Source organism: Limanda limanda, chromosome 15, assembly GCF_963576545.1.
Source record: "Limanda limanda chromosome 15, fLimLim1.1, whole genome shotgun sequence".
NCBI lineage: Eukaryota > Metazoa > Chordata > Actinopteri > Pleuronectiformes > Pleuronectidae > Limanda > Limanda limanda.
The window spans coordinates 24,463,837-24,487,435 of record NC_083650.1 but is presented as its reverse complement, the minus strand read 5'-3'; the positions used below and the strand labels follow the sequence as shown (position 1 = coordinate 24,487,435).

The window sequence follows — 23,599 nt, the reverse complement described above, 5'->3', positions numbered from 1 at the left end:
CATACTCTCTGTATATTCTTTGTATATATAAGTCTATATACACATATTTATACATGTGTACATGTTATAATAATTATTAGTATATTACTATTATTATTATCTATACTGTTGCTGCCATTATTACTATATACTGCTATTATATTGGTATAATTACTATCATGTATAAATATATATTATGTTATATTATATACTATATATACTGTACTATTTTTATACTGTCTAACAATAACATGACCATCATATCATCAGTACTATTACCATCATCTTGCCACTGCACCTTATCTACCTATTTATCTTGTGTTTCTGTTTTTATTCTTTCTACCTCAATATTTTTTATTTTATTCTATTGTATTGTATTTTATTGTATTCAAATATACCGGCTGCTATGACGACTTAATTTCCCTTCGGGGATGAATAAAGTAATCTATCTATCTATCTATCTATCCATCTATCCATCTATCCATCTATCCATCTATCCATCTATCCATCTATCCATCTATCCATCTATCCATCTATCCATCTATCCATCTAGCCATCTATCCATCTATCCATCTCTCTATCTCTCTATCTCTCTATCCATCCATCTATCCATCTATCCATCTATCCATCTATCCATCTATCCATCCATCCATCCATCCATCCATCCATCCATCCATCCATCCATCCATCCATCCATCCATCCATCCATCCATCCATCTATCTATCTATCTATCTATCTATCTATCTATCTATCTATCTATCTATCTATCTATCTATCTATCTATCTATCTATCTATCCATCTATCCATCTATCCATCTATCCATCTATCCATCTATCCATCTATCCATCTATCCATCTATCCATCTATCCATCCATCCATCCATCCATCCATCCATCCATCCATCCATCCATCCATCCATCCATCCATCCATCCATCCATCCATCCATCCATCCATCCATCCATCCATCCATCTATCTATCTATCTTAAAAATACATTTTTACCTCTGCCAAGGAGATTGTGTTTTCACTCCTTTCCGTTTGTTTGTTTTTGCAAATTTAGAGTTGGTGCAACTTGATAGAATTCCAGGTGAATATCGGGCCTGTGTAGTTTTAAAATGGTTCCACCTCTGGATGATGTTCACGTTCTGAACTGGTCAGCAGGATGTGACGTGTGTTGGATGTGTTTCAGCTGTTAAGGAAACTTCTACGGTTCCTTACAGATTGTTTCCACGTGGGTTTGTTTAGTGACGACCTGTGATGCCGTCCTCACCATGTTCACACCTGCTGTCCACTGCACAGCTTGGGTTCACATTCCTCACCTTGTTCCTAATGTCCGAGGCCTTTTCCTGACCTGCTCCACATATTTCATGCCTTGCTGTTTATAGCTGATGAATGTGAGTGTTGTTGTGGCAACGCCTCCTTGGCATCCAGCCCAAGTGGATTTTTATAATCTGCCCTAACTTATTTGTTCCGTCATAGTCACACAGCGATGGAAGATCCTCTTAAACGTAGCTCAGCTTAGCGTCTCTGTTACTCCACAGAGTCCAGACACCATCGAGCAAGGACGTCTCGGAATATGTTCTTCATAACAAACAGGGAGGAAATTCAACTTAACGACAGATAAAAAAATGACAGATGGTCTGAAGCTAATTAATTTTTTATTCGCCTTGATACAGAGCATGTGTGCTCCATCCGGGGTAAACAGGATATTCATTACACAGTAAGTCGTCTCTTAATCCACGACTCTGCATTGAGGGCGTTTTGCAGACTCCATCATCCAGAGTGAATTACAGCTCTGATAAACAAAACCAAATCAGATCCAGGGGGGGGGGGGCCGAGGCGCTGTGTGTTCGCTCTGTTTGATGCTGGACGAGCTGAACCTCAAGCTGTAGACTCAGGTAATAACTCTCTCATGTGTGTGATATAAATATGTATCTGAGCTGCTTTGTCTGAAGAAGTTGAACGTGAGCTCTGTGTGGTTCAGGTGTGTTTTGAGGAGTCGTTTCACAGAAGGTGATTTGGATCAAGAGGTGAACTGAACCTCCGACCTTTTGTCTCCAGTGTTTCCCAACCTGGATGTGCCCACTGCTGTGATTCCATTCACTGACATTTCTCCATCCATCTTGGTGTACATAGAGGACCACACACAGACACACAGACACACACAGACACACAAACACTGGAGATGACCCCCAGGGACCACTGAACATGACGAGTGTGCGTCTCTGTGTGAGTGGGCAGGGAATTGGGACTTCCTGTGTGCATCGACACGCTGACTCTGTGTAAATCTCTCTGGAGCAGACGGGCTACAGGCATGTCTGAAATGTTCCTGTGGCATCCGGTGCGTTTCCAGCTTGAGAAGAAACACACACAGACACACACACACACAGACACACACCTGAAACCCTATAGTCCTGTTTTTATTGTCTAATCTGCTCGGGAACACGTTAGGAACTCACACTCTGGTTGATATTGATAAAGCAGTTTTATCTGAGGACGTGCGCTCAGCCGAGCTTCCAGAGACGTAACTCACACTCCATTAATCCTCTGTAATGTTGCATCAGCAGCACAGTGGTTTTCCCTGTCATCAGGTCCTCGGGTGGTTATAGAGCCCCGACTGCATGGAAACGGTTTGTGCCAGTTCTCATTGTGGTTTCATGTTGAGACAGAAGATTGGAGGTACTGTGAGATCTGTTGCGTGAATGGAAATGAGTGTGATGGTTTCCCCGTTGGAGTCGGGAAGAGCGGTGGCCAACCAGAGTGAGAGATGGAAAGAACATGAGCTAGAGGCAGCGGCACACGTCCAGTGAAACACATCGAAACCTTCACGTGCATCGAACGAGGGGTTGAGGCCTTTTTTCAGGAATCAGCAGCTTTGAGATTAGCACCAGTTCAGGTGAGCATCTGTTCTCTGGAACATCTTTGTTCTGTGGTGGTGAATCGTCTCTTTTTGAAGTGGGTTGTTTCTCGCTGCTCTTCTCGCCGGTGACTCCGGTTCCACGTGGTCCTGCACGGAGACAGCAGGTCCTTCTCGTTTACTGTTTAACTGTTTGGATTCAGACATCCGGGTAACTATCTACACCAAGGGCGTGGAACCTTTTTCCTTTTATGTAATCCTTTAAGTGCCTCTAAATTATTAAACACCATTTATCTCACTAATGAGGGTTACACAACTGTTCCTGGTCTCTCTCTCTCTCTCTCTCTCTCTCTCTCTCTCTCTCTCTCTCTCTCTCACCCACCTCTCTTTTCATGCACATTCTCAACCAGTGGAGGCAGATGGTCACCAACATTGAGTTTGGTTCAGCTGGAGGTTCCTTCTAGTTAATAAGGGAGTGACTTGAGATGATGTTTATTAGGATTTGTCGCCATATAAATGGAATTTAATTTAATCTCTCTAATGCAGTGGCTGCAACGGCTTCTCTTTGGCAAGGCATCTGTTGTCAGATGGTATTGATGGTGATGCTGCTCGTATACAAGATGGTAGCACCTGAATCTTGATATTTAAGTTTAATTTGTATCCAAAGGGAGGAGGTGGAGACACGTTCTCCATCTTTACAGACAGATCTAAAGCCTGAACCCCAGCAGGAGCTTGTCCCAAACAGAGATGTAATCTGCAGTGGATGTCCTCTGTCAATGAGACAATCCTCAGGACTTACTCACACCTGCTACGATTAAAGCAGAGGGAGGTTGTTCAGCAGCTCAACCAAATCTCGTCGGTGGTTTTCCGACACATCGACTGGTTCCACATCAAACAGAATGCAAAGTTCCCTTGGTTTGCTTTTTCATGTCCTGACTCCTCTCACTCTCACCAAAAGGCGAACGCAGATTTACCAGCATAGAGGTCACACCAGGCTTTGGTTTTTTGCAGAGTAGGAAAATGTCTTTGCACGAAATTCACAATTTACCCTTATCTGAGGTTTCAGCTTCTCGCTCACCACAGAACGTTGTCTCCTGTAGAAACCTGTGATTCACACAAACACCAACGCTGTGACCTGCTTTTGGTTTCAAACACTTACCCCATATTCTGTATTGTGTGTGTTCAATATTGTGCTGCTGTCAAACCCACCTCTTTAGATCTGTGAGTTTTAACGTAGGCCCACTTCAAGCTCATGTTGGATCAGGTGCAGGTGAAACCAACTGCAGGTGGGTCTGTTATCATTCTACATACTTCAGGCAGTTTTTGTCACAGTTTTTGTTGATGACATTAACACTAAAAAGTTGGACCTCTTTTTTAAAATGATGCTTTAACACCTAAGTTAGAAACAGTGTTTTCCTCTCCGGCTGGAGTTCTCCTCTTGTCCTGCTGATTCCATCTTTTCATGCTCAATGATCGGACACTCCTGATCAGAGACGAGAGAATCTGGCTTCGGGTTTGCCAGCACCCCCCCCCCCTCTCGGTCCATCAGATCAGTTTCCGAGTCATCGAGCGTCTAATCTTCAGCTGCGCAAACCAATCCCTCTGCGCTGACCCGACCGTGCAACCCTACACACTGGGGCCCAGACACAGGGCGTCTGAAGAGGAGCTCGCGCCCACACACACACGCTCACATATGCAAACAACCGGAGGCTTAACACACACAACACTCGCGCTGGATTTAAAATCCACACACAACCTCCTACGCTCAGATGGAAATCTTAGCCATAATTTGTAGGGTCAGCACATTACTGAGCGTTCTTAAGATGAAATTGTATTTTAAACAATCACTTAAAAGGATGAGGTTCAGGGTCAAGTCCTGCCACTTCCTGTTTTTCTACAACCATCAAACCTCCGGCTTGATGAGCCGCATAATGCGTGAGGTTAGTCATCATCGAGAAAAACAATAAAAGAGATTCCGAGGAACTGGAGGAAGCTTTTCATCTCAGGCTACTTCCTTCATTTCAACCCACAAGCAGATGTGTGCTGTCCAGAATAATGAAGCTTCGTTAAGTTTCTCACATTATTCATCCTCTTATTCGACATATAACTTTCAAACGATGCTGCGAATGATTAATGACCATGTTAATCTTGTGGCTGCGAGCGGGACATTTACATTTGGACGTAGTCGCTCTTCCCACAAGTCTATATTGAACAAACCTCATGTCAGCTCTGCTCTACTGAGTCGTGCACTCATTGAAAGATGACACCTCCTCTTTTCCTAATCTGGGGAAAGGCTATAATTTTATCATTTTGCTTCGGAGGAGCATGTGGTGTCTAGTCTGTGAGTCGGCCGACTGGCTGAAGCCTTCTCGGTGGCTCCTGTGTTTGATGAATCCACGTGAACATGTTGTAGATCTGAAACGTTTTTTACTCGCAACGTTCATTAATCTTGAATAAGAGACAAGAGAAGAGTTGATCTTTTACTCCTGGTAGTTTTATTTCTGATATTTTATAGACCAAACAATTTAAGGAACTCAGCGTTCGTTTAATGAATGTGTCAAGAAAATCTGTTTCTAATTTCACTCTCATCAACTCTATACTTGAAGATAACGTCATGTTGTATTCATCACAAGACAGAGACACATTTCTCTAGGATGTCCTCTTCTGTTGTGAATGGTTCTACAGAGACGTGATTAGAGGAGTGTGCTGCTCGTTGCTCCACATATTGTCGCTGTAGTTAAACTTGATGATAGATCTTTGCACCTCAGTGGATGAATATTGTTATATCAGAGAAACGCTGCTGTGTTGTCGATACTTCAGGTTGTGTAGTTCTCGACGGCAGTTATTCCCCCTCGGACGCCTTCTTTAACTGGATTTTATTGATTTGCCTCTTTTCCTCGAGGCCATGAGATAAAAACACATGGATGTGTTGTTTCTCCTCCACTGAGCTGAATGACCTCCACTGCTTCCAATCAGGACACAGGTTAAGTGAGCTGGAGATTCTCCTGCAGATGGATTCTGACCAAGACAGGTTTTGAAAGCTTCACATTTAACCTCCTAACATCTACACAACCAGTGACTCCTATGAAGTGTGTAACCAACACATTCTCATTCAAGCAACACATCAAGAAGAGGTCAAATGAATCTAAAACCTAATCACACCTAATTTTAATTAACAAGAAACATGACTGACATTCCACAGGTCCAGGTTCCCCGTCCTTAAATTACACCGGAGGATTTATTGGTGCTGCTAAAAAAATTAAATGAAAAATCAATTCAATTTTAACAGCACACATTATTCAAGGCACTTTACAGAGTAAGGTTGAGACCTTACAATATTTTTTTGCAGATTAGATAAATTAAACGAATCCACAGAACAGACAGAACCCAGACAATACCGAGGAGGAGAGAAGCCCAACACACGTCTTATCTGTCTGTGATCAGAGGAACAAACCGTCAGGAAGGAAGCAAACATCAAACATCTGAAGACCGAACGGCAGCGATCCACTTTCTGTTTTTTGGAAATCTTGTAGCTGTGATCTTTTGAAGAACGCGTGTGGTTCTCCGCCCGGCGCCGAACCGCCCGGCGACCTCGAGGCCTCCAGCTCACTCGCTGCTCTGGGAACATGAAAGGTGCGAAACCCGTGAGAGCCTCGGCGTGTTGGAGGAAGCGGTGAGAGCCGAGGAGGTATCTGATGACCTTCTTGATAAAGGGCTCTCCTTAAGATCACAGCAGCCTCCAGTAATAAGATAAGCTCATCCCCCCCCCCCCCCCCCCCCGTCGCTCTGACTCCTCATTCTTTCACACACAAACCTGCACGGACAAAACCACTGTGATCCACTGTCGGCCCACATCGACTCGACAGCTACTCTGAGCCCAGCAGCTGAATATCAGTATCCGAGTGTCATAACAAAACACAGGACACGTGAACACATGACTCTCTTGTTTCTAAACACGTTCTGGAGACAGATCATCAATTTGCTCACATGTGAAATATGAGAAAACCCAAACAGGACGGTTTGGTTTTCTCTTGTTAGAATCCTGGCACTAGATGGAACAGAGGAAGAGGAAGGAACAGATTATTAAATGGAATTTTAACCCACATCTAGTCAACTACTTTAGAATTATGATATTTAATAAAAATACAGTCCGGTTCATTGTTTTTTAAGAGCAGGTGCTCCATCTGAAATCACTCCACGGGTCCAGAAAGCCAGAAACATGTCAGCTTCTGTTATTATTTATTGATCTGATGACCCAGTTCAGCAGGAGGATACCATTACCACTTTCCAGTAATGAAGATGTTCCACCATGCAGGAGGTCCCGGCTTCTCTTCTCTTTTGTGTGCGTGTCTCTGACCTGGTGTGTGTCTGTCTGTCTCTCTGCTCTGACACAGTTTGGCTCAATTGATGAAGTTTTTATAGCAACTTGTTTCTGTATCACACAGTTTTCTCAAATTCTGTGTTTCCGGCAAATCATATTAATTAGTGACAACTCAATTTAGGATAAAAGCTCACAACCATATTCTGAAGTTCCTACATATTTGTTTCAAACTCAAAAAGAGTTATCTTATCCTTTCATTGACCCAAATGTTTATTATAGCTAGGAATAGCTTTCTATGGAACACCTTTTTCTTGATGAGCTTCCTCACCCTGAAGGTCTTCTCACAAAACTGTAAAGTTGATAAACCCAAATTATAACCGTCCTGTAGATGAAAGTTAACAAAACAGATTCATGAATCCTACTTGTCTATTGTAGGTGTCCGGTGTAGACAGTGTGGTCACATGATCCCTGAAGCCTTCAGGCCTCGGGCGATGCTTCTGCTTGTGTTTCAGAATCGCACCTTTCACCTTGACCCTGTTAGAGGATCTTCTGACCCACTTCTGGTTCCTGACCTACGAGCTGAGACATGCCGCCTTTACTCGAGTTGTTTGTTCCCACAGAGCCGTGCCGTGTGATCATGAAAGTATGTCATCCTTTCAGTTACCATAACTCTACCCTTCAAAGGCGACACACACCGTGCAGGACTCACACCCCCGGCAGAGCGACAGGCCGGATTGATGTGGGCTCAGTTTCTCGGTCACGGCTCGGTGTCGCTCTCTGACACGAGACAAACGGGACAGATTGACATGCAGCTCTGACTTCGGGTTTTGATTTCGGGTTTATTCCGTTTTACTTGGATTCAGGTTGGTCCCAAAGTTAAACGAGACAAATTCTGCTCATAATGGTTTTAACTTGTGCATCTTTAAGCCTTTAAGCTTTTATGTACACAAAAAAAACGTATTAAAAACTGTAAAAGCATCGACTCAGATGCTCCAACATGGTTCTACTGATACACACAGGAGCCACTGTATGATATTAAACAGGCTTTGCTAATATTTTAATTCCCATGAAATCACACAACTTTGTAGACCTCAAGTAAACACAATACACAATGCGTTAGGTAAAGAAACTCTGAATGGAAACATAAACATAAACCACAGTGTTACTTAAAGGCAAACGGGACAGATTGACATGTAGCTCTGCCACTCGGCTGGTGAGACGTCGAGGAGAAGAAGTGCAGCTGCTTCCGTCTCGCTGTGTTCCTCCACTCTCTGCACATTTGTTTGTCATGTGTTTGTGTTGCTCTCTTGGCAGCCGGGGGGGGAGTGGCAGGTGTCGGCCGCGCCTCCTCCTTGCAGTCAGGGTTTGACGAGGGCTTTTGTAAGTGTGAGGTTTGTGTTCTCGCTGTGACCCCCGGCCGGCCGAGTCCGCCTCTCTGAGCCGGATCTATTGTTGTAGGACTGTGTGTGTCGGTAGCTAAGCAGCAGCTGGCCCGCTGCCACTCGACTTCTGTGTCACGCAGACTTGCAGAAGTGGAGACACACACACACACACACACACACACACACTATACACATACCCATACAAGTGATATTTATTTAAAATACAGAGTGCTTGTTTTTACTGGTTCCTCAACGTGAATTGAGCAAATAAATCAAAGGTTAATTTAAAGGAAGTCACTCAAACTGGTTCTTGCTAAGAAATGTTTTCACATTGTCATGGATGTGTTTGTAATTTAAAGGGCATCCAAATTAAATAATAAAAATCTTGCACAACAGATAGATTGGATGCATAAATCACATATCTTTGTTTAAAGCACCAGTGTCGTCTCTTAACACCAGAAGAATCTCATCGTCTTCTCGATTCGACAACTTCAGCGTCTCCTCCTTCTCTTTTCCATCCTGAGATATTTGTATTTCTTTTGTTATTCTTTCAGTTTTGCATCCACCGTGTGTTACGTCATCAACTCGTCCACTCGCTCGCTTCATTCTCACTCGGACGTTTTACTCTGACAGGAGGAGTTCCCGTCCACAGCAACAGAGTCTGACATTTGCTTTTCTCACATTCAGCCTCTTTAGAAGATTTACGGCAAATGTCCGGCCCTCGGTTCATCTCTGAGAGAAGAGAGAACTACGCTGGTGTGTGAGGAAACGAGGCGTGTGCTGGTGGAATGGAAGCTCGAAAGCAGCTGAGTCGAGGCAGAACGATGATTCAGGATTCTGTGCACATGTTCAATAACAGGAGCCACTGCACTCAGAGCTGTTCTCTTCTGTCTGGATGCATCGGTACAAAAAATCAATTCCCCCGACGAACAGCTCCCTGGACACTGCTCACCATGCACACGTGTGAGTGTGTGTGTGTGTGTGTGTGTGTTCTCTATGACTGCATGGGATTAACCCCTTCTCTCAGGGGAGCAGGTGGGACTCCGGGCTTAGAACACCCCCCCCGTGTCTCCTCTTCTCCCTCCTTCCTGTGGACGTCTCGCTCGTCCATTTTGCTTTTATCGCCACCAACTAGAATAAGAACCTCCCTCTCCAGCGTCTGGATTCACAACCGTTTCTGAATTTGCTGGATGATCTAAATCAAGCACTTGTCTTTACTTAAATGTGATTAAGGGGTGGTAGGGGGGGGGGTGTGATGTCTCTCCTGCTGTTTCTCCTCCACCCTCCTCTCCTCTCCACCCCCCCCGTGCTGTGTGTGATGAGGCTGTTTATAGTTAACAGTCACACGGAGCTGTGGTGAGATGAGCTGGATATAGAAGCTCTGACGCTATAACACTCTCTGGATCGAGTCCCAGGTGTTGTGTCTTCAGGTGTGAGGCTGTGATATGTGTGATTGTGGGTTTGTTTATGAGCAGGTTGAGTTTCGGTTTGCAGATGAGGCCTTGAACTCAACCTGCAGCCTGGTCTGATGAATCCACATTTCTGCTCAGACACACGTCAGGGTCAAAATGTGTCTTTTAGTTCGATCCCAAACCTGTTGAGGGGAGTTTTTCTTCCATATTCGTTATGCAGAAGTTGTATTTGACAGATCGTGAATCTGAAACTACATCAATCACTCAACTTGTACGTCTTATTGAATTATTATTATTATCTCTAGTATGAATGACACAGTAAAAAAGCTTCTATACCAGGAAACCCTCTGTGTGAACTTGTCTCTGCTCAGCCGGGTTTGACTGTGTCCGTCTGCTGAATTGCTCTATTCATGCTGTAGGAGTTAGATTCTGGAGTTAGTTCTGCTTCAACCAGGATGTGCAGCAGTGACGTGATGTTATTGTTTGGAAAGTGTATTTATAGTCTGCTAGCGAATGGGAGAGGTTGCGCTGGAAAGGTCAAATTACCCAAAATGATGTCGCGGGTGCATGAGATCCTCTTCATCTGATCGTAACAGGAAGTCCAGCATCTCCTCTTTCTCATGCTTCTTGTGTCAGCTGTGTTTGATTTCTCGTCTATTCAGAAATATGATTTGTGTGTTTGTGTGTTTGTGTGTTTGTGTGAGTCATCCTGAGGTTCAGACAGATACTCACCTCTCCTGATCTGAATCATGACTCTGATGATCAGATTAAGACCTTTTATTAAATCCAAAGCAAATTCCGCGGAGGTCAAGGTGTGTGTGGGTGTGTTTCCACTTCTACCTGACTCAGCAGTTTCAGTCTTTCGAGTCGCTCTAAATATCTTTGCTATGATATGTTTGACGGGATAGTTCTGTTCCTGTTTTTCTATTTTTACTCTTAATATATTATCCCTTTGTGCTCTTTGTTACTGTAAACTCCGTCAGTCGGATATAAACCACCTGCTTCTCGATGGTGAGGAGCTTGGCTGGCTTCCCCCCCACAGACAAGCACGACACCTCAATAGCTTGTGACCTTTAGGTGAAGTTTAGACTTTAAACAGCAGCACGTTTAAAAAGCTTCATAGTTTTGCCATCTCGGTTCAGTTCACGAGTTCCAGTTTAAGTAACAAATCCATGTTTCAAGGTGTTTTCGATGCAAAAACTCTCATGATACTGTAAAGCAGGATTTACAGCTCTGGGAAAGTTATTACCATGACAACACAGCATCATAGCAGATGATATTGGATTGTGTTGTGTTAAAATTTGAGCCAGGTTATTATTATTATTATTCTTTACACCTCACTCAAATCAGTAAAGGCCTTTGTCATGTTCCCTGCCTGGACCAGTGTAATTTCGCATTTTTGTCGCCATGACAAAGTGAAACATCAAGTGGAATCTGTATTTAAATGTATAAAAGTGTTATTTTAAGATAGCATGTTGCATCCTCCTGTTCCAGGTCCACTAATCTTTGTGTTAATCCTGTTCTCTCCTGTCTCAGGGCACGACAACCGCCGCGAGAGACCGACACATGAAGCATGAGAGGCTGGAGCTGAGGCTCAGCTGACCCTTCCCCTTCCTCCTCCTCCTCCTCCTCTTCCTCCCTGGACCATTCGATCAGCACCTCCCTCCCTCGCCCTCCTCTCCCCGTCACCCTGTCGGATCTCACCCGCCTTTCCCTCCCTCCTCCCCCTCCAAGCCTCCATCAGCCGTGCCCAATGTACTCACCGGAGCAGGAAAACATCTCCACCACCACCTCCACCAAAGTGCCAGCGAAGTATGGAGAGCTCATTGTGCTGGGGTAAGAAATCATTAGCCCCCGGAGATACTGGATGGTGATTTATATCAATCCAATGGCTTAAATGTGAAGATATGTGACACTCATGTTATAATGTAAAGGTCTAAATAAGAAGGAAGTGAAGGTGATGTGCTCAATTTGAGTTGATAATCTTTATTATCATATTCCTACTCTTCTAAATGCACAAAGACAAGCTTCATAATCGCAATAACCATTAACTTGTCAACAGGCAGAGACTTAAGATCCGTGGAAACAATCTTTATTTGTGGTTTATTCCGTTAACTTGGATTCAGGTTTGTCCCAAAGTTAAAAGAGACAAATTCTGCTCATATTGGTTTTAACTCGTGCATCTTTAAGCCTTCAAGCTTTTACATTCACAAAAAAAACTTAATAGAAACTGTAAAAGCATCAACTCAGATGCTCAAACATGGTTCTACTGATACACACAGGAGCCACTGTATGATATTAAACAGGCTTTGCTAATACTTTAATTCCCATGAAATCACACAACTTTGTAGACCTCAAGTAAACACAATACACAATGCGTTAGGTAAAGAAACTCTGAATGGAAACATAAACATAAACCACAGTGTTCCTTAAAGGCACCAGCAGTAAATCATGTCCTCACAACAAGATGCATTGTGTACTCGATGTGACTTGTATTGTTGTTGTGTTCACTCTGGGTCCAAGACTGAACAATAGATAAGAGGCAATCATCACTTCAGCATAAATAGAGGTGAAGAAAAGGACTTGTTGTGTGTCTGTGTTCAAAGACAAACACTCAGGACTTTACTTCTTTACTTCCTCTAACGAGCTGAGCAGCCGAAGTGTTGACAACACGATATGAAGAAAGGCAGAGACCCAGAGAGTCCAGCAGAAAAGCTTTTCAAGACGCTAACATAAACAACTGGGATATTTCCGTCCAGCCTCACGGGGTCGAGCTCCGAGCGAACGAGGAGACGGGTTCACTCGGAGGTTTGAGTGTTTGTGGAAGAGGAGATGAAGCACGTTGCTCAGTTCATCACGGGAGGAGACGTGTTTTGACCTGAAGCAGCCGGGGACACTCGTCTCCAGCACCTCGGCTCCGTCCTGCTCCACAGATTTGTCTCGACTCCAGTCCACATTCTCAGCTGTAGGAAAAACCTACAACCCCACCCTGCACCTCGAGCACACACAACACAAACACTTTCTCCAATAACAACCGACAGTGAAGGACTTCCTCTATCTGTCTGTCTCCTGTCTGTCTCCCAGAGGACTCCTCCACTCCCCCGGCCCAGCCCACTCCGCAGAGGAATGCAGATGTCGGAAAGACTCCTTACACGCACATACGCACACTTTCCTGTGCTTGTACAACACAGCTACACACACACACACACACACACACACACATCTTTCATGTCCAACACACACTGGTTTCACAGCTGACTCACTGGGTTGTGCTGGAGCAGGATTGTCAGGGAGATGACTGTGGAAATGTTCCCTGGTGGAAAAAGTCTGAGCAGTAAATGCAGCTCTGTGCCTTTACAAGGCAGAAGGAGAACTCCAGTTTTCCACTTCGCTCGGCTTTTTTTCCGCTCCTACTTTTTGATTCTCGGTCAAGCCTCAAGTTTTAATGAGTCAACAGGGGCCAGTTTATACTTGATGACACACTGAGCTTCAAATATGGCTTCTTGAAGTTCAGTGAACACTTTAATACATATTAATATAGATGCATTTGTTTTCTCTGTGGCCTCAGTGGGAGTTGAGCCCTTAACCTTATATCACCATGTGCTCACCAGCCCTCAGGGAATAAATCCATGACTCTAACTCTTCCCAACATGTAGTTATCAATTCCTCTGACAAAGAAATGTAAATGTAAATGTAAGATTTTGCACTTTAAGCATAAACTTTATTATAAATAGCCTGAAACACAAATACATCCAAATATTTAGGTCTTCAATCAATTGTCTTAAGAATATAAATATACATTTTAACATAAATATTCATCTTTTATGCATTGTTTTGCTGTTTAAAATATATCTATTCATATCTGCAAACATAAACTTTATAGTGATATGTCTATGAAAGGCTCCTACTGGCTAATCTAAATGGTTCTGGCTTCTAATTTCTGTGAAATATCAGCGATTGCGTTACACACATTTAAAGATCAGTCCACCTGAATACGGCTGATTATCAAGATCCATGTTAAGAGCTTGAAGAAAAACTTTTTAATATTTGTGTTTTTCGAGCTCACTTCGTCACAGGAGCAGCAATCACCTGCACAACCTGCCTTTGTGCTTTTATAGGTTTTCTTTTTAAGTGGGAGCTTGTTGCCTGTGTTTGGAGGGAACATGGACACACACACACACACACACACACACACACACACACACACATACACACACGTTTGCTTTTTATCCTGAAGAATACACTACTGTGCCTGTGCACACAGATTTTTTCCAGCTTCCTGTCTCGCAGTATGAGAAACGTGTATATTCACACACACACACACACACACACACACATGCACACACACGCACACACACGCAGACACACAAACACACTAACTTATTGGACGGGATCCATGTGTGTACACGCACACATCACTGCCTCCCATGGGAACCTGGGTTTGAACTTCCAGCCGCTCTTTGAGCTCTCTCCAGCAGACGGCCCCGCCCTCTCTGTGGATACAGGCTGAACGTCACCATGGTTACGCTCCTGTCATGGTTACTCCTTCCCAAACGTTGCCGTGGCTCTGTCCCCGCACCATGGTTACTCATAAACCCTCTCAGCGGTGTTTGATCCCAGCAGCTCTGTCAGTTGGGCGGGTTCAGTTCAGGGATCTGATTGGTCGAAGACACGTTCCAGCTCCTGTACTGTGAAGTCACTTTCTTCTTTACTTAAATCACCTTAAAAAGCTGGATTTAGCAAGTTTTTACTCATTTATTTTGCTTTATTTCCTCATTTATTGTTGTTTTTATATTTAGCTCCAACCTTAAAAAGAGAAGCTAATTAATGTCAAACCCTAAATCCTGCAGAAAGTCGTCCTGCAGCCGGACAAGAAGCAGCTGGACACGTTGTCCTGAGGTGTCACTTCACATTTGTGTCCTCAGACCCAGTTAGAGAATATTATTAGTATTAGAATATTATTATTATTGGAGTCCATAACTTCTGTGGCTTCTGGATTTGTCATAACAGCGTTAAGGTAGATAGCATGGTTTATGTGTGAAGTCATGTTTATAAATCTGTGGTGCTGCTTACTGGAACAGCACATCACACTCGAGATGGCTGATCGAAAACATGTGTGTGTGTGTGCAGAAAGAACCTCGACACACACACACACACACACACACACACACACACACACACGCACACACACACACCAACTCAGCTACACATTTATACCTGGAAACACAACGGACTAAATTCACTTTCTAAACTAATTCTACTTCTTTTTTTGATTTGTGTTAATTTTTGTTCTCCTTCGTATCTCAGCAGCTCGACTGCAGTGCGTCTGTTGTGAGTCCGTTCTCAGAAACACACAAACACACTTGTGATGTACCAAGAGGTCACACACACACACACACACACACACACACACACACACACACACACACACACACACACACACACACACACACACTCACAGAGACACAACAGTCCCGCTGCTGTTGGGACTCACAGAAACTCCATTCTGTCGGGGGGGAACGCCTCTGTTTATTCTCCTCTCCTCGGCCGTGCATCAGACTAAATGAGTCTCTGTGTGTGTGTGTGTGTGTGTGTGTGTGTGTGTGTTTATTTTCTCAGCTCTTTCAGGGTTACGTGTCGAGGGCTTTGTTGTTTGAAGACACACAATTTTCTTTTGTCAAACTGCACACGTGAAAAGTATAGGCTGCTAATTGTATGTCCTGGACCGAGTGCTCCACAGTTTCCAGTGTATTATACAGCTGCTCAGACAATAATGCCCTATTGTTTATTGTTTGTTTGTGTGTGTCTGTGTGTGTGTGTGTGTGTGTGTGTGTGTGTGTGTGTGCAGGTACAATGGCTCCCTGCCCAACGGGGACCGAGGTCGACGTAAAAGTCGTTTTGCACTTTGTAAGCGACCGAAGGCGAACGGGGTGAAACCCAGCACAGTCCACGTGGCCTGCTCTCCACAGGCAGCCAAGGTGAAACACACACACACACACACACACAGAACTACACACATTACACACATTACAGGATAATTGGTGTTTTTTTATAATTTTAATTTTTTAAACTGGAAGACGCTGCAGCTTTATAAGTGATCGGTCCAGTGGAAATGAACTGTGAAGAACATGTTAGTTGTTAGACGTCCGTCCAGAAATCCTCAAATATCTATAAGAGGTGTGTCAGGGTGTGTGTAACATCTGTACTTAATGGATTCTCACACACACACAAACAGACACACACAAAGGCCAGGCTTTTAGCTGAGCTTCAATAAATTTTGTCTCATGTCCATCTGAACTCTTCACCCGCTCCACCCGTCCTTTGTCCTTTAGTCTGTTTAAGGATCAGTGAAGAAATATGAGACGTGAAGCATCTTCCTTCTGTACATCTGAAACTAGCTCGTTATGATTCCTTTAAATTCAATCGAGCTGCAGCTAATTGTACAACGCAAAGATATGATATCTCAATATGACAGATTAACACCTTGTATCATCGTGTTGAAGAAAGGGATTCAACATTTCCTGGATCCGAATCGGAGCTGAGATATAAATGTTCTTTCTTGGCTCGTGTCTCATTGTTTCACCAATCGAGATTCGTTCTGTGGTTTTTGATTAAACCTGCTGACAAACAGACAAAAGGACGAAGGGATGAAAACCTCTGAGCAGCTGATGAGGAGTTTGATATTAGAGGTTTAAGGGTCTTTTGTTCGTCTTCTTCATTTCCTCTGTGCTGATCCGCCCCTCTCCTCCTCCTTCTGTCTCAACAGGCCATTAGCAACAAAGACCAGCACAGCATCTCCTACACTCTGTCTCGAGTGCAGACGGTGGTGGTGGAGTACACCCACGACCCCAACACAGACATGTTCCAGGTAACAGCTCCATCACCTGAAGCTCTACAGCCAAGTTACACTCGTTTACTGCATCGCTGATGTGTTCAAATCTGGGGTTTTCAAATTCCTTCTCAGTAATGCAGTGATATTTGTTTCATACAAACATAAATTCACCAATAGCAGTGGTGGGAAGTAACAACGTAGAAATACTTTGTTACTGTACTTAAGTAGATTTTTCACATATCTGTACTTTACTTGAGTATTTCTTTTCCTGACGACTTTTTACTTTTACTCGTTACATTTGAGCACAAATATCTGTACTTTCTACTTCTTACATTCTCAAACTGGCTCGTTACTTGAGCAGCGGAGGTTGGCGCTGCACGCACGCCTCTCTCTCTCTCTCTCATCTAGGGTTCAAAATTTGTAAAATGATACATTATATACATTATATTCATATTGTTGTTATAATTTTTCAGTCAGTTGAGATAAATCTTGAGGAGAAACATTTTGGGTTGTTTTGTGTCTGTATAGGACTACTATTAAAAGCACTTTGCATTTTTAATTTTGGTAATTGTACTTTTACTTTTGATACTTAAATACATTTCAACACCAGATACTTTTGATACCTAAGTACTTTTAATATGAGCGACTTTAAGACTTTTACTCAAGTCATTTTCCGACGGGTGACTTTTACTTTTGATACTTAAGTACATTTCAACACCAGATACTTTTGATACTTAAGTTCTTTTAATATGAGCTACTTTAAGACTTTTACTCAAGTCATTTTCTGACGGGTGACTTTTACTTCTACCGAAGTCACTTTCAGGTCAGATATCTGTACTTTTACTCAAGTATGGCTTTCAAGTACTTTGTACACCACTGACCAACAGCTAATTCAGCCTTCTGTTAATTGTGTCAATTTAATAACTGGTGTCTAGCAAGTGAAACTGATGACACATCTTTCATCTTAGTCGGACATGGATGAGGACAGAAGGTTTTATCTCTGGATGATAAACGTGTTTGAGTCTGTTCTTCAGGCCTCGAGGTTATTATGGGATTTGTAAAAGTTAGAAGTGACTGTGAAGCAGCTGGAAACTTCTCTCTGAGGTCACCTACCTTTTATAGATTCTATGTTTAAAACATCTGCTTTATCTGCTAGTGGAAGAATCCAGACGATAATTCTTCCTCAGAAAGTTGTTACTATTGATACCTTTATGACATCCAATGCACAATGTTTCCCACTACCCATCCTCAATTATAATATTTAACTCCAGCTCCCATTTGTTTTTAATATAAAAAGTGTTGTCTGATGTATCCAGTAACAGATTTCTGTATATATGGGAAACATGCTTTTTACTGGGTAATTGATGTTTAGTTATATTAATAAAGTAAATTTCCATGTTCGTTGGAGCATTTTTGATTATATTCCAATCTGTATGGTTTGTAATGTAATTTCTTATCTGAGAATACCGGTACATATCACTTTGGGGTAAAAGTTATTTGTCTTGTAGATTGGAGAATGGCTGTATACCGGTGTCACAAAGCTTCTTTTGTGCATTTAAAAGTTTTGTTCATATTCCCAACACCTGTAGTTCCTGTAGTTACTCCTCACAGATACTTGTTATTACGACATCATATCTAGAATGTGTTTTCTCTGAGCTGATCTTGACGTCTGGTCCCTCTCTCTCTCCACCAGATCGGTCGATCGACGGAGAGTCCCATCGACTTCGTGGTGACCGACACGGTGGCCGGCAGCCAGAGCAACGCCGACACGCAGTCGGTGCAGAGCACCATCTCCCGCTTCGCCTGCCGCATCATGTGCCAGCGCACGCCGCCTTACACCGCACGCATCTACGCCGCCGGCTTCGATTCCTCCAAGAACATCTTCCTGGGGGTGAGCGGCCTCTTCTCTGGAGCCTCAGACACGAGTGGGCGAGCGAGAGAGTGAGAGAGTGAGAGAGTAAAGAGCAGAAAGAAATCACAACAGAGCAAATACTGAGGAAAGTGAGAGTAAAGCTTGAGTTCTGGTAAATCTGAGGAGAATGTGTCACTTAATGTCAGAAGCAAAACATCATTCTTCTCAATTGACTCGTTGTGATTCACTTTTCATCTTTTTACAACATGTGGATATTAAATCTAAAGATTTAGGCTTTGGCTCTTCACCCTCAGATGTTTGTGGATTAGGATATAAAGGGTTCCAGGTCCAGAGTCAACATGAGTGAGTCTGACATTCCACTTTGTTTCCTCCAGGAGAAAGCTGCTAAGTGGAAGACACCTGACAGCCAAATGGACGGGCTGACCACGAACGGCGTGCTGGTGATGCATCCTCGCCACGGCTTCACGCAGGACTCCAAGCCGGGCGTGTGGAGGGAGATCTCCGTCTGCGGAAACGTCTTCACCCTGAGAGAAACTCGCTCAGCCCAGCAGAGAGGGAAGATGGTGAGAGAAAACTGGAAGTGATCGACTTAAGAGTTTCGTCTTTCGCTCTCGGGGTTTGTTTCCTGAGATTTAGTTAAATGATGCTTTGCAAGGAAACTTCAAAAGAGTTAGATTACAGACTGTGTGTAAAGATGGACGACATGACAGATCCCGAAAGTGAAGCCACAAATTTGAGGTTGTTCCTCAAAACTGATGTTTGTCCAAGAACCTGGATAATTTAGTTTCTTACCGCAGGAAGTGGAGATGAATGGTCATTTATATTTCTCTCCCATCCGTCCCTTCACCTTCACACTCTCACACATGCAGCGGGGGGGGGGGGGGGTCAGTCAGAGCGTGACACCGCTCGACGGTTATGGAGATGCCGTCTCCATGGTAACGGGCTGTGTGTTACTGGACCTTGTAAGAGGATCCTCACGCTGACGTCAGTCTCTCTCGGCCAATCGCAGCCCTGCGGTCGGATCGATGTTGTTGCTGATGTGTTAATTATGTGTTGGTTGTACACAACACACATCATCATCATCATCATCTTCGTCATCTTCGTCTCACAGTCACAATTCTAACATGAAGCTGGTCTTTATCTGGGCTTTGAATGAACTGAGTTCTACACACGTCTCTCACTGGTTGATGGTTGTGATTGTCGGTTGTGTCGAAGCACCGACTCACATTGTGTTTGGTGATTTATTGTTTTATTGTTTATTATTATTATTGTTTATAGGATTTATTGTTGGGCTGCATGAACTCTCAGTGAAGTCTGGGCTCTTGAGAGGCTACAGAGGTTACAGAGATATGTTCTGAAGGATCAAGTTTGTTGCCTGTGTGCAGATGTCACAACACAAACACTGACACTGAACCATGTGATCTCCTTCCTGAAGAAATCTGAAATCAAACAGGAGATGGTTTGGGGGGGGCGGCACGGTGTTACAGCGGTTTGCACCGTCCTCTCACAGCAGGAAGGAGCAGGAATCAAACCTGACAGCAGCTCAGTCGATGCTGATGGTCGTTCATCAGCCCGGTGACACTTTGGTCACATGTCCAGGTCGTCAGCTGGGATTGGCTTCAGCTCCTATAATATATATATAATTATATAATAATATGATTTCACCGGCAGTATCGAGTCCAACCGCTTTAAACTTTCTCATTTAGTCGTCCCCCCCCCCCATGCCTTTGCACATGCACCGCTCTCTAAATGAGGAAAGTGAAGGTGAACGTCTGAAGGACTTCCTGATTGAATGGGAGGAAAAGAGTCGACTCAGCAAGTTTTCCAAAAAGCCCTCGAGGCCGAAGGGGGGGTGTGTGTGTGTGTGTGTGTGTGTGTGTGTGTGTGTGTGTGTGTGTGTGTGTGTGTGTGTGTGTGTGTGTGTGTGTGTGTGTGTGTGTGTGTGTGTGTGTGTGTGTGTGTGTGTGTGTGTGTGTGTGTGTGTGTGTGTGTGTGTGTGTGTGTGTGTGTGTGTGTGTGTGTGTGTGTGTGTGTGTGTGTGTGTGTGCGTGTGCGTGTGAGATCAGAACCTGAGTCGTGGCTTCACCTCTGATCTCAGGTCATTTATAAAACATCCATCATGAGACCAACATGTTTATTTCAATATAAATCTGTGAATGAAGATCAGTCACGTGTGTGTGTGTGTGTGTGTGTGTGTCTGTGTCTGTGTGTGTGTGTGTGTGTGTGTGTGTGGTTGCCCTTCTGCAGTTTGACACAAGGTTGATGCCAGTGTAATTACGAATATCTTACAGTGCACTACACACACACACACACACACACACACACACACACACTGTGGATGTTATGAGGGTAAATCTGAGCTCCTGTTATAATATATATGTTAATAAAAGCCTCTGAACTGAGCGGCTGTAGTTTAATTAAATTATAACTTTATGATAATAACAGGTGAGAGAGTGTGAATCCACTCTGAGAATCAACTTCATTAAAATCCATCTGGTCTTTACTCAGAATGACGTCACTGGAGTATTTTACCTTCATTTGGTCCAAAGTGGCGTCTGAGGAGCCGCTGGTCGGCTGATGGGCGGAGTCACTGGTTCTACTGGGCGGATGTGGATGTTTGGTGTTTGATCAGCGTGAGGTCACGACCTTCTTGCACCGCCTTCCTGTTCTTCCAGTTCACTCTTGTCTTCTTGCCTCCAGCTGTTCGTCCTCCCTCCATCACTCAGCTGTCTGAGGCCGGAGCTACAGCGCCACCTGCTGTGCTCTGATGAGTCCTGCAGCTCAGTGTGTGGAAGGGAGCACTTGTTTTATGCATCTGTCTGTTAGCTGAACGGATTCTTCTGGTCCGGGGTCACAGAGGGGCGGAGTTTATGCCTCGTGAGTTCTCACAGCTCGATTCAGAACAATTATCTAAATGAGCCAAAGAACATACGTGAGTTTATTGAGCTGAGAATAATTTGTTAATTGATTTAACCGGCAGATAGAAGATGAGTCAGCAAAATGTTTTGGAATCTCATCATGTGGAGAAACTTAACTCAACAGATGAATGAAGTTGTTTGAAATGTCTGTTTGATATCTACCCACGGCTTCCTGTCTCTGACCTCCTGTGTCTCCGTGTCTCAGGTGGACACTGAGAGTCAGGAGCTGGTGGACGGCTCGCTCATCGACCTCTGCGGCGCCACGCTGCTGTGGCGCACGGCCGAAGGCCTGGCCCGCACCCCCACCCTCAAGCACCTGGAGGCCCTGCGGCAGGAGATCAACGCGGCGCGCCCGCAGTGTCCCGTGGGCTTCAACACGCTGGCCTTCCCCTCCATGCGGCGCAAGGACACGCCGGACGAGAAGCAGCCGTGGGTCTACCTGCACTGCGGCCACGTGCACGGCTACCACAACTGGGGCAACCACCGCCTGGAGAGGGAGGGGCGGGAGGGCCGGCACCGGGAGTGCCCCATGTGCCGGACCAAGGGGCCGTACGTGCCGCTGTGGCTGGGCTGCGAGGCGGGCTTCTACGTGGACGCCGCCCCCCCCACTCACGCCTTCAACCCCTGCGGCCACGTGTGCTCGGAGAAGACGGCGGCCTTCTGGAGTCAGATCCCGCTGCCGCACGGCACGCACACCTTCCACGCCGCCTGCCCCTTCTGCGCCCAGCAGCTGACGGGCGAGCACGGCTTCGCCAGACTCATCTTCCAGGGCCCGCTCGACTAGACGCCCAGCGGGGGGGGGGGGGGGGGGGGGGCGGCGTGCGCTCTGAACACAGGGACCTCCTCCTCCTCGGATTTGGTTTTTCTTTCCTCTGCTGGTTAAGACACAAACTTTTTTCTGGACTTTTTTGTCTCTCTCTCTCTCATTTTTAAGTGACCTTTGTATTACTTTTTCATGAATGACGACAAAGATTTCTATATTTTCACATGAAACCAGAGACACAAAAACCAAACAAAGAACTGCTGGGTCGAAACCTTTTTGTGTTTGTTTTCTCGGAAAAAGGAACTTTTAACAACAGTATTTATCGAAAATAACTAACGTGCGGTTTTTATTCATGTTTATTGTTGCAATATCCATCTGTGTACATCTCTTAGAGCTAATTTAAACAAAGATGTTTATTTATGGTCCGTCGCTTCGGTCTTTGTCCGTCAGATAAACTTTACGCATTTTAATTTGAAACTTCAGCCTTTTGCTGGATATGAAGTTCTTGGTGTGATCTGAGGATTCGTTCTGCGTCCACCTCTCAGATCTGTTTGTGGTATTTCAACACAACCTCCTCCTCTGTGTGTGTGTGTCTGTGTGTGTGTGTGTGTGAGTCTGTGTGTGAGTCAACGCTCCAGTTGCACGTCTCTCCCATCAGGCGTCACATTCAAAGCAATAGATTTGGAACAGAAAACCTCCTGAAGCATTATGGGAAACTGAGTCTTCAGACATCCCTCCCTTTAAAGTGCGGGTGAAACATTTTCTGTGGGTGAGTGAGCTTCTTCTTTTTTTTACAGCAGCTATGTAGCTAACGTCACACAGACTGTAAATTAAGACGGAATTAAAACCATCAGTGTGAAAAGAAAAACTAACAGAAACAATCTTTTATAGTTTAATGAACATTTAATGACCTTTAATTTAGTTTGGGGCTTTATGAGCTGTACTGCAGCCAGCCACCAGGGGGCGGCCGTGGTGATTTTGCTTCACTTTAAGGGAGCTGTGTCTTATTTATACACAGTCTATGCAGACACACACAAACACACACACACTCTATAACCAGACCCTGTTCACGTGAAACAACAATCGAGCAACGAAACACAAACTCTTCACGTCACAAAACTCGACCTTTACGGACGTGTGTGTTCACTTCAGGGCTTTTTATCCATTCGTCTTATTTAATTATAAAAGAGAACTTAAAGATCCTTCGTAACAAAATCACAATTTATTTATTTATTTTTAAAATTTTGATTTAATTTCAGC

General features: G+C 44.2%; 1 protein-coding gene across 1 annotated transcript in view; it reads left to right on the top strand.

Annotated features, from left to right (window-relative positions):
* peli1b (pellino E3 ubiquitin protein ligase 1b) overlaps nt 1-22,379 on the top strand; it is a 30,509-nt gene extending 8,130 nt beyond the window's left edge. Inside the window, exons 2-7 of the mRNA XM_061087434.1 lie at nt 11,490-11,789; nt 15,802-15,931; nt 16,720-16,821; nt 18,479-18,676; nt 19,033-19,221; nt 21,782-22,379. Of these exons, the coding sequence (XP_060943417.1) occupies nt 11,707-11,789; nt 15,802-15,931; nt 16,720-16,821; nt 18,479-18,676; nt 19,033-19,221; nt 21,782-22,360 (1,281 nt within the window). The 5' untranslated portion in view covers nt 11,490-11,706 and the 3' untranslated portion in view covers nt 22,361-22,379. The remainder of the gene's footprint in view (nt 1-11,489; nt 11,790-15,801; nt 15,932-16,719; nt 16,822-18,478; nt 18,677-19,032; nt 19,222-21,781) is intronic.
* The last annotated feature ends 1,220 nt before the right edge of the window (nt 22,380-23,599 follow it).